A 12,192-nucleotide genomic window follows, 5' to 3' on the forward strand; every position below is an offset into this window, starting at 1 on the left:
CGGTGCTCGTGATGCCGCCTTTTTTATCGGTGCATGGGCAGTTCAGTGAGCCAGAAGTGTGCGACACACTACTTTGCCCAGGTCCGAATTCACGTTGAGCGAATGATACAGCGAATTAATATACTCGGGACAACGGTGCCCATTACTCTGATCCCCCCGATGGATGACGCTTCAACATGTGCTGTACGCTGGCAAATTTGCAACCTGCCATTATCAAGCCAAAGGAATAAATGGCAGCAAATGTAGGTACATTCAGACGCATGGCGAGGCTAGGTACAGAGCTCCAATTTCTCTCGTGGGGTTGGCTCTTCCTGGGTACCAGCGTAGGCTTCTTATCCGCAACCGAATTCTGCGCCAGAGATTGATTTAAGTGTTTCTGTATGATATGTGATGTCCTGCCGTAAAAGATGGCTAACACCTTTTTTACGAGATGCAAAGATGATTGATAGCAACGAGTGTATTTTCCATGCCCTTGTGGTTCTATTCTATAATGAAAGTGTCAAATCGGAGCACGTTTTATAAGTAGCATTGTTTATGCCAATGAGAATAAAACAACAGCAAATAAAAATAACACACTTTAGCAGAAAACTAAACATTCTGATTGCAAGATTATATTTTGTGTACTGGACTTTACATTTCAGCGTAGTTCTAAACCACCACTTCCTAAAAAGACCGGCAAGTATGCAAAAAAACACATGGAACGTTGTCGCGAGTCATATTGTCTGCAGTGAATTGAATGCAGTACTTTATTGTTCTGTCTTTTACATCACTTGTACTGACATGCTTAGAGCTGGTACTTTTGTGCAAGGACTAGCAGTACCAGCTGAAATAAAACCGTTCTAGAGAGGGAATCGCATTGCTCAAAAACTTGTCGTTCCTGGGAACGAACACAGTGGAATCGTGCTCACCGCATGTGTAGACATAAAAATAACATGATTGCAAGTCCAGCACAAACATCAACACATGCACTTGTGCATAGTACTTGTGCGGTGGCTTCAGGCACGACTCGTCATTAACGTAACTCCGGAGAGTTGTCCCAGCGCGCTAGCGCCACCCGCGGTGCGCAGGTACGTCACGGCTGGATGTGTGCTTTATTGCCAAAAGCGTTGTAGGCGTTGGAACATATTTCATGTTTATTTATCAGTTCAAATATATCAGAATAAAAAATTATACCTGAAATACATATTTATGTTTACTGTAGTAACCAGGAAGGGCGAGTTACCGAGTTACTCCACTACTAGATTATAATGCGCGCCTCTTTCCCGAGATCCGAGTCACCCGGATTCCCATTTCCTCACTTTGTGTACATTCATGATTTTGTTTGTCATATTCGCTGTCCTGTTTCTATTGCCGCACCCGAGCTGATCATGTATATCGTCTGAGTCAAGTATGTCCTGGATGGCTTTAAGAAAACTGCTGAATTCTTCCATAAAGGACTTCCAACCCGAAAGTGTGAACGATTTCGATGCCGACCGAACTTACTACTGTTGGTGGCGTGGAGACGGCCGAACTCGTGCAGAATTTTACGACGAGAAAATTATCACCACGACCGGTACTTTCAACTTCACTAATAAGCTATTTCACGAATGTATGGACTCTTGCAGTTTGCTTAAAATTTTTGTTCATTTCTGTGCCTCGGTCCACAAATACAAGCGAGCGATGTGGTACAGAAACGACCAAGCGTGAAGAGAAGCATCTCGCGGCCTTAGTATCCACACACACAAATCAATTTCTTTCTGGTGGGTAACACGCATAAAGCTGTTACTGCAACACTGCTGGCCACAATCAACAAAAACTATGAATTCCAACCACACAAGTTTGCCCGGCACTTGGTGCGCATTGTTTTCACCGTGGAGGAGAGGCGAACAAAGTCTCTACATGAAAAGGCTTGCACACTGCTCGAAAAGACATCCCCGCGAAGCAATGCATCGACAAGGAAAAGAATGCCATCATAAGTAAGTCCAGAAACTTGTGTAGTTTATTTTGTTTCGTTCTTATACTTTGCTGATACCTAAAGCTCTTATACTTACGCTTTGAGTGACCCACTCTTTGTTGGCCGGTCAAAATAAATAAATAAATACTGTTAACTTTTTCTGCCCCAAATGGTCTAAAATTTGTCATTTATTTCTAAAAACAGTTATCTCCTTACTATTTTCCTAGTTCTCTAATTATATATTTTTTAGTATAATCTAATCAATCATTTATTGATAATACCAGCTTTGCTGCATAAATATATTTTTAGTTACTTAGCCGCTGCTTTAATAAGAGTAATATATAGGTGTCATGTCACACTTAGAAAAAAGTTGTTGCAACCGGGCGATGAGGAAGAAGAGAAGCGGCGGGAGCTCGTGCATTTTGTAATTTTTATCAGTCTGAAAAACGAACAGTAAAGGAAAAGGTCGCACCGACCGATTTGTCTAGCGTAATTGCCTTCGTATTCCTTGGTTCCTCAACATATGGTGCCGAAACCCGGGAGTGTCCCACTTCACAAGGGCCCAAGCTACACGCCGCATGGAAATTTCAATCCTGCAGCTGCAACGGAATTCAGCAGTTCCTTGGCGGGAGCAGACCACTGGGAAAAGAACAGCGACGGAACCTTGGCAGGCGACCGTACGGCCTCGTAAATACGAATAGTCAATGGAGAGGCTGAAGGCTAGGCGGTCGGCTCGGCGGGCACAGAACACTAGGATAATGAACGACGCCAATCGGATTCTCCAGGATCCCAGCCCCGACCTAGCAAGAGTGCGTTCGATCAAGGACAGACTCACTACCAGCAATGCAGAGCTCCGACTACTTGACGGTGAGATAGAGCCGCTAATTCCAATCCAAGAGCTGGAAAGTGAGTGCACCGCCACTGCAGAATACCAAGACGAAGCCGTCATGGTGATCAGCGAGTTCGAGACCAAGATTGAGTCCCTACAATCGCAGAGAATAATAGCTTCGGCGGCGAGCACCGGAAACCAAACCGGCATTCAAGACAACGCAGCGAGACGTGGACCAAAGCTTCCGAAGCTGGAGCTATCTACCTTCGATGGAGAGCAAAGCAACTGGCTCACATTCTGGGAGCAGTTTGGTGGAGCCATCCATACCAATGCAACTTTAACAACCACAGATAAGTTCCACTACCTTCGTCGGTGTCTAACGGGAGATGCTGCTGCGGCGATTGCCGGGCTACCAACAACAGAAATATGCTATGCCGAAGCGATCACCATCTTGCAACAGAGGTTTGGAGAGAAGAGGAGAATAGAGCGGCAGCATCTGAATGCCCTCAGAAATCTACCGCACGATGCTTCAGCTAATGACGTGAGAGGGTTGAGAAACCTGTATGACACCACACAACTCAACGTTCGGTGTCTAAACTCTTTGATTGTTCCCACGTCAAGTTTTTCAGCCATGCTCTGTGACATTCTTGTCAGGGCGTTGCCTTACGAGGTTACAGTGGAGTATCACCGGCAAGTCAACAACACCGCTTTCACCAACGCAGCGGCTCAAGACCAAGGAGACGGATCGGCGGCTGGAACTTCAAGGTCAGCGGATACTACGTCGGAGTCAGTGACCGAATTGAATGGAATGCTTCGCTTCCTGCGTGTGGAAGTAGAAAGCCGAGAAAGAAGTAGCCTTGAGGATGCTCGAGGTAAACACGAGACAAAGGTAAAGTCGTTTGCATCAGCATCAGCTTTTCATAACGCAACAAATGCTACACATTCTCAGTGTTTTTTCTGCCATTCAAAGAAGCACACCACGCCATCTTTTGATTGCAGCAAACAGAGAGAGGAAAAATTAAGTATGTTATCAAAAGACTGCAGATGTTTCCGATGCACATTGAAAGGTCACCGAGCACGAGATTGCAGAAAAAACCTCAGTTGCGCAGTTTGCAGAGCCAGACATGCAACCACAATGTGCGATCCTGAGTTTGTTAGGCGGATGAAGGAACGTTCGCCCCAAGGTAACGATACGATTTGCGTGTCTGCATCCAGCTCGGGCGCGCGCTCAGAAAAGAAGTTTAGTGACGGCATATATCTCCAGACGTTCAAGGCATTTTTAGTGACCAACGCTGGCAGCTGCTATGTCAAGGGAATAATCGACGGTGGCAGTCAGCGCACATTTATAAAAGAAGAGGTAGCGCAACGCCTAGGGCTGAAAGTCCTGCGGACAACAAAGATAGCACTCAACACTTTCGCCAGTAATGCTTCGAAGGTTATAGAGCGCAGTCCCGTTGTGGAGGTAAAGCTCAAAAGTCAATTTGACAATACAGAAATAACCTTTGAAGCAATTTCCATCCCGGTCATTTGCCAGGACGTATCTACGCCAACAACGGACATCCCGTTTGTGCGATTTCTGCGAGAAAGCAGTAAGAATTTGGCAGACGACGTGATTTTCCCAGGTGTAAAAACAGTTCCTGAAAAAAGTCTGTTGATTGGATCCGACCAGTTGTGGAAGTTCTGCACAGGAGACGTGATCAGGTGCGCAGATGTGGACGGATTGGTAGCGATCAACACAAAGATGGGCTGGACGCTGCAAGGTCCTTCAAGACAGGTGGGAAGGCTCCAATGGGATTCAAGTCTGATGATATGTGTCCTACAAGCGAAGGCAAAGGAAACCCAAGTGGAAGAGGCGCTACAGCCCTTCTGGGAGTTAGACAGAATGGGAGTTGCCGACAGTGAGCTCGGAGACACTGATGCAGACACCATTACACACTTTGAGCAAAACATCATTAAGAAAAACGGACTATACGAAGTGGCTCTGCCGTGGAAAGAAGACACTTTTGATATGCTGGCAAACAACTGGGAAGTTGCCATTTTACGTCTAGGGAGCTTGTTGAGAAGAATCTCACGAAAGGAGGGATTACTCAAGCGGTATGATCATGCAATGAGACAGTATTTGCGTGATGGGCATGCAGAAGTGATAAAGAGCAGAAAGGAAAGCGACAGCGCGCAGGTCATGTATTACATGCCGCATAAAGAAGTAATACGTGAAGATGCAACAACAACAAAGTTAAGGATCGTCTTCGACGCATCTTCTCATGCCAAAGGGTGCAGGTCGTTGAATGAGTGCCTAGTAACAGGACCCAACTTGAACCCCGAGCTTCTGCAGGTCCTGCTTCGGTTTAGATGGTACTCAGTTGCAATGACCACCGACATTAAGAAAGTGTTTTTACAAATTGCCATCCGTGAAGATGATCGTGATGCTTGTAGATTTCTTTGGTTTGCTGAGGAGCCAAGTTTCCCTTTCAACAAGGAAGAAATTCAAGAGTGGAGGATGACTCGGGTTCCTTTCGGGTCCACGTCTAGTCCATTCATGCTCACAGCTACAATACAACATCACTTGAAGTTGGTCTGCGAAGACCCACAATTAGCAGAGAAACTCAGGACATCTTTCTGCGTTGATGATCTACTGCTCGGAGCCGACGATATTGAGGATGCCGTGAGGCTTTACCACACTTCCAGGAACGTCATGAGACAGGCAGGAATGACACTCCGGAAATGGACTGCGAACAATGAGCAACTGCAGGAGCAGTTCAACAAGGAGGAGCCAACATTTATGACCGAAGAAACAAGCCTCTCACCTTCACCAACCTCCAAGGTACTTGGAATGATGTGGGATCACGAAGGGGACTGCTTTATTTACAAAGTTGAAGCTTTGCTTGAATTCCTCTCAGCAAATGTGGACACTAAACGGTTCATCCTCAAGGCAGCCTCAAGAGTATTCGATCCTCTTGGATTGATCGCGCCCTTCGTCCTAACAGCTAAGCTGCTATTTCAGAAGCTGTGGACATTGGGAATCAGCTGGGATGAAGAACTCCCCGCTGATTTGATCACTGAATGGCACGCTCGGACGGCGGACCTTGTTCAACTGCACTCGTTAAGTATACCAAGACATGTCAAGCGAGGCATCCAGGCAGGAGCCAACAAAGTACAGCTACACGTCTTCGTAGATGCAAGCACGAAAGCCTACGGATCTTGTGCGTACTTTAGAACAGCCGATGACCAAGGAGAAACAGCTACCATGTTAGTTGTTGCGAAGACAAGAGTGGCACCGATAAAACCTTTATCACTGCCTAGGTTGAAGCTGATGGGGCCGAATATTGGAGCCAGACTCCTACGATACATAAAACAGTCATATTATGACGTGGAACTTGATTACATTATGTGGACTGACTCAACGGTTGCCCTCAGTTGGGTGAGAGGAGTCCCTGAAAAATGGAAGCCATTTGTAAAAAACAGGGTGGCAGAGATACGCGTCATGACATCCCCGGACCACTGGAGGCACTGCCCCGGTCAAGAGAATCCGGCGGATCTCTTGACCAGAGGACTAGGCGTTCAGGAGCTTCGTGCTAACTCTCTTTGGTGGAAAGGGCCGAGTTGGCTGAGTCAAGAACCTTCAGAATGTCCTGAATCTTCAGTGTTCTTGGAAGACACGCCTCAACTCGAAGTAAAAGAAGAGACACATGTGCTGTTGGAGAAAGGCCAAGAAGTTCCATCATTGTTCGACACCGGAAGTTACGAGAATTACCAGAAGGTTCTGAGGATCACTGCCTGGGTCATCAGGTTCGCTAACAACGCACAGAAGAGAAATGACAAAATACGAGGTGGATTAATTGCGGCAGAGTTGGACAAAGCAGAGCAGTATTGGATCAGGCAGATACAAAACGAAAGGTTTCAGACGGATATTATGCTCCGCGAGAAAAATACGACAGAGGTTAATGTAAGACTCGCAGAGTATCATCCTCTCTTTGGCGAAAACAAAATCCTGCGGGTCGGAGGACGACTGCAGAGGTTGACGGAAAGTCTCGATGTGAAACATCCAGTCCTGTTACCGAACGACCATGACTTTGTCAAGCTAATTGTGATGCACGCTCATTGTAAGGTTATGCACGGGGAAGTAACAAGCACAATGTGTTACCTACGAGAGAGGTACTGGATAATACGTGCTAGGCAGCTGACCAAGAAGGTAATAAAAAGTTGCCTCGTATGTTCACGGTTGAATGCGAGGCCAACTGCTGTTGAGCAAGCTCCGCTACCGACAGATCGAATCAAGAAGGCAAAGCCGTTCGAGGTAACCGGAGTCGACTTCGCAGGGCCGCTGTACGCAAAAAGAAACGACGGTAGCTGCAGCAAAGCGTACATCGTACTTTTCACATGCGCCTCCACGCGAGCAGTTCACCTCGAGCTCTCAACGGGCCTCACTGCTGAAGCTTTCTTGCTTGCATTCCGGCGTTTTATAGCAAGAAGAGGCATACCACTGGACATATATTCTGATAATGCACTAGCCTTCAAGAAAGCATCAAAAGACATCCAGAAGGCATTGGGTGCACTGGAGCAAGAAGTTTTCAAATCATACATTGCAGAACACAGAATCAACTGGAAGTTCATTGTGGAGGCCGCTCCATGGTGGGGCGGGTGGTGGGAGAGGCTCGTTCGATCTGTCAAGGCAGCACTTAAGAAAGTGTTGGGCAGAAGCAGCCTATGCTTCGAAGCACTGACGACTGTCCTTGCTGAGGTGGAAGCAATGGTAAACTTAAGACCACTGACATATCTCTACTCGGGAGTAGGAGACCCCTCAGTCATCACGCCAGCACATTTCTTAATAGGGCAAAGTTTGACAGTTCTACCAGAAACAAGCTTGTCTAACGACCGCCCAGGATGCGTGACACAGAAGGAAACAGCTCGCCAGTTCCAGTATCGAAAAATAATCATGGAACATTTTTGGAAACGCTGGCGGTCTGAGTACCTGTTGGAGTTGCGGTCAGCTCATCAATATCTCGTCACCAATACTTGCTCCCTGAAAGTGGACGACGTAGTCATAGTGGAAAATAACCGAGCATCTAAGCTGTTCTGGGAACTGGGGAGAATCGTAGAGACGTACCCCGGAACTGACGGAATTGTTCGTGCCTGTCTCGTGAAACAGCAAAACGGTACGCTCATAAAGAGACCCGCGCAGAAACTTTATTTGCTGGAAATTCGTCCAAGTCAACTTCAGGCTCGGGGAGGATGTTGCAACCGGGCGATGAGAAAGAAGAGAAGCGGCGGGAGCTCATGCATTTTGTAATTTTTATCAGTCTGAAAAACGAACAGTAAAGGAAAATGTCGCACCGACCGATTTGTCTAGCGTAATTGCCTTCGTATTCCTTGGTTCCTCAACAAAAGTATTGATTCTGGCTGATTGTAGCAAAAACGTTTTCCTTCCCCAGCCTACGTCTGCAGCCATTGCAAGGTGGATGACGCGAAGTAAAAAAAAACAAAACAACATGCTGTCAAAGGACTCGAAAAAATAGACTTGTAGTATTGGAACTAATAAACTTGAGTGAAATCCAATGGCACGATTTCAATCATCAGGAATAGTTATAAGTACACAAATGACGTATCACAACCATCTCAAATTTTTTTTTAATTATACAATGTGATCAAAAGTGCCTGGTAGTCAGTTTTTTGTAGGGACTACAAATGCAATGGAAAGGCAGCAGAAGAGGGTTAATGAATGGCATAATGTCAAAGGCAAACGTGCAATATGAATAGCCTCGAGTAACCAAGAAACGTGGTACAATATTCACTAAAGTAAATTGAAAAGCTAATGAAAAATAGTTGCCATCTCATATCTTCCGTGTCACTTTTCCATTGAGCCAAGAAAACATCTGATGGTACAGTGCTCAACGAAACGAAATGGGCCAGCGGAACGCGTGGCCTCCAGAACTTGCTGCGCCATCTACCGATAAAAGACGGGCTGCCTGGTGACGCGAGTCGGAGGTGTGCAAAGCTGATACGAGCGCTCATCGGCTGTTCCCACGCTGTGCACAACTCCCGATGGGTAATCTCTGCAGAGTGATAGCCTTTTTTTATTATTTAATCGGCGCGTGGTTTTATCGCGATCTGTTTGACGCCCTGTGCATACTTTTATCTTGTCTCAAATATGAAAGAAAAGGAACAAAAGGGCAATATTTTTTTCTTTTAATAAAAAGCACAGTGCCATTTCACTTCACATTTATTTTTCTATAAATTGTCGGTTCACTGCCATCAGTATCCATTCGTGAAGATGCCGTCGCGAGTGCCAATTCACGAACGCTGGCGAATTGTGGCCCTATGCCGCGCGGGAATGCCCCAACGAGAAGTCGCCCGGATGACAGGAAGGACCCGAACCGCAGTGGCCCGAATTTTCACGGCGTTTCGAGACGACAACGGCCGCATCCATGACGCTCCTCACGACGTCCGCCCAAGGTCCACTACCGATGAGGAAGATCGATGGATCTTCGCTGCTGCAGTCGACCAGCCTTTTATTACGGCCCGTGACATTCGAGGCGAACTTGGTCTGAATGTCAGTGACCAACTTGTGCGACGCCGTCTTGCAGAAGCGGGTATTAGGAGCTATGCTGCGTGCAAGAAGCCAATTTTAACTCCTCGACAAAAAGATATCCGCCTGCGGTTTGCCATGGAAAAGACATCATGGACGATTCAAGACTGGAAAACCGTTGTTTTCAGCGACGAGTCCTCTTTCTCAACTGACTGGCACCAAGGAAAACAAGTTTGGAGACCGCGAGGTGCACGGTATGTTACTTTTGAGCAACACGACAATTTTTAACAAGCCGGATCTTATAATTTGTGATTTTGATGTTTCAGGTATGATGCCCCTTACTTGCAGCGTGTGGGCAGGAGTGGCCGACAAACCGTTAACGTCTGGGGGGCATTGTCAGCGGAAGGACTTGGTCCACTTGTAAGAATCCAGAGGCTTAACTCCGAAACGTATTGCGACGTCATTGAGCACGAGCTCATTCCTTACGTTCTTGAGGGACCTTTCCCTGACGGATGCTTTTTTTTTCAACATGACCTTTGTCCTGTTCATCAGTCAAATCGTGTGCGTGACCTTCTAGAGGAACGCGGAGTGGCGGTTATGCCATGGCCCCCAAAAGGGGTTGACATGAACCCCATCGAGAACATCTGGGGAAACATGAAGATCCAGCTATCGCGGCGAGGACTTCACTCCGTCACGACTGACCAGCTATGGGATGCTGTGAAGGAAGAATGGGACAGGCTGCGGCAATGTCCAGAGTTGGTGGTGAATCTTTATGAATCCCTTCCGCGTCGCATGAATGCTATTTGTGAAGCCAATGGAGAGTTCTGCAAATATTAGAGTAAGGTGCTGATAATAAAACAAGCACGTTACTTATATTATTTTTTTTCTGGTAGGCGCAGCATTGTGTAACATGTCAAATAAACTATGTTGACACAGCACACGCTTTTTAATGACTGTCAGACGCTCGCTAAAAGTGAATAAAACCACGAAAAAATAAAACTCTGCATTAATATATTATAGCTGCAAAAGGCCGGACGCGCTGGCTCATCAATCTTTTATGGAATAAAAAATGAAGCTTTATCTTTTCTTTTTTATATATTTGAAGCAAGATAAACTCATGCACATCATCACGACGGTGTCTCTGAGGAAAAATAAACGTGGTCACTCCGCAAAATCATGGCCTGCGCAGATTATCGGGGGTTGCGCGCCTGTGTGCGAACAGCCGCTGAGCGCTCGTATCAGTTTTGCGCATGCGCGACTCGCGTCACCAGGCAGCCCGTCTTTTATCGGTAGATGGCGCAGCAAGTTCTGGAGGCCACGCGTTCCGCTGGCCCATTTCGTTTCGTTGAGCACTGTACTTTTCTTTTGAAATGCTGTAAAAAAAGTCAACAGGGAATATTGAATGTCAACAGCTTTTCAACAAAAAGCATCACAGAATGTCTGTTGAGTTTCAATTAATAAGTGGGCCAATATTCAATAAAAAGCCAACCGACTTTTTACGCTTTTCTTTTGAAAAGCTGTTGACATTTAATATTCAACCGTGACTTTTCAAGAGATTTTCAATAGAAAAGCATCACAGAAAGTCTGCTGACTTTCAATAAAAAAGTGGGTCAATTTTCAATAGGATGTCAACAGACTTTCTCTGATGCTTTTCTGTAGAGAAGCTGTTGACATTTAATAGCAAGAGACAAGCTGTTGACATTCTATATCCTCTATTGACTTTTTCGGAAACTTTTCTATAGAAAGGTATAACAATTTTTGTAAAGGGGAGAGAGTAAACATTGCGTGCCCAGTATGAGAGTGACGTCAACATAATTCTTGTTGACACCAGAGTTGTTTTTAGTGTTTCAGCTCTTCAAGGCTGAACTTCACAGCTCGAAGAAAGACATTGGAAGCCAAGCTGATACCCTACAGCTTGAGAAAGAACAAGTGCTCGGGATTGTACGGGTTAAAAACAAACCGGCCCTTGTATCACTAACCTGTGTGCCATTTTAAGTTATTCTACAACATTTGCGACCTGTATGTGGAGTCTCGCATGTCGAACAAGAGGAAGGACTTCAGCATCAGTAACGCGGACGCAGTATTGCTAACGATGATGAAGCTCTATCACAATCTGAAATTTTCCCTTTTTGGTGTACTGTCTGGTGTCCAGGATGACAGCTTTTAAGATATTCAGAGCGTCAGTACCAGTCCTGGTAGCAGTGCTCAGGCACGCCGTTTTCTTGCCCGAAAAATAGGCTTTGCTCCAGTCCCTGACCAACTACTTTAAAAGGGCAACTCCCCCAAAACATAGATTCTATAAAAGGGGCCGATATCGCTTTAGGAGATCAAAATAAGGTCATACCCAAAATATCACGTGGAACCAACGTCGCATTCCCGATTAAAACCAATATTAAAAATGTTGTACCAGCCGAGTTAGCAGCCCGACAGCGGGTGAGCAACGCTGGCAGCAGGTCAGCTAGTGAAGCATCGCAGGGCAATGATGTAGGTTTCGTCCTACGCTCTCGTACGAACGCCGCAGACGCTTAGTTTCCTGTGGCACTCTGCGGTTCTGCTTACGGCGAGAGGTGCTTACAGCGAGTCGAGAACTGAGCTAGTTGGTCGTTGTGAAAAAGAAAAAACACAGCGCCGGAGACACCTTGCCTCTCAACCAAAAATAGAAAAATGAAAGCATGGACTAAAACAGCCTGAACTTAAGAAAAAACATAGAAAGAAAACAGGAGATGAGATGAGACGGCTGACTATCAACGAGCTCTAGTGAAAACTTCTTCCTCAAGTTGTTTTTATCCAAGTATGTACCAACCGCGTGATGATGATTGGGGTTCAATGGCGCAAGAGCGACTGTGGCCATATTTGCGCCAAGAAAGTTAACTTAAAAAGCCTAGCATGCAGTTACATCTAAACTTA

At 46.0% G+C, this 12,192-nt stretch overlaps 1 protein-coding gene across 1 annotated transcript; it reads left to right on the top strand.

Moving 5' to 3' along the window:
- The first annotated feature begins 3,393 nt into the window (after positions 1-3,393).
- Positions 3,394-11,452, top strand: LOC121833861. The gene is made up of 4 exons (XM_042287574.1): positions 3,394-3,527; positions 3,978-4,856; positions 5,448-6,882; positions 11,282-11,452. Exons 1-4 carry the CDS (start codon positions 3,394-3,396, stop codon positions 11,450-11,452), a joined length of 2,619 nt encoding a protein of 872 aa, XP_042143508.1.
- The last annotated feature ends 740 nt before the right edge of the window (positions 11,453-12,192 follow it).

Source organism: Ixodes scapularis, unplaced genomic scaffold, assembly GCF_016920785.2.
Source record: "Ixodes scapularis isolate PalLabHiFi unplaced genomic scaffold, ASM1692078v2 ptg000005l_1___fragment_1__unscaffolded, whole genome shotgun sequence".
Lineage (NCBI taxonomy): Eukaryota > Metazoa > Arthropoda > Arachnida > Ixodida > Ixodidae > Ixodes > Ixodes scapularis.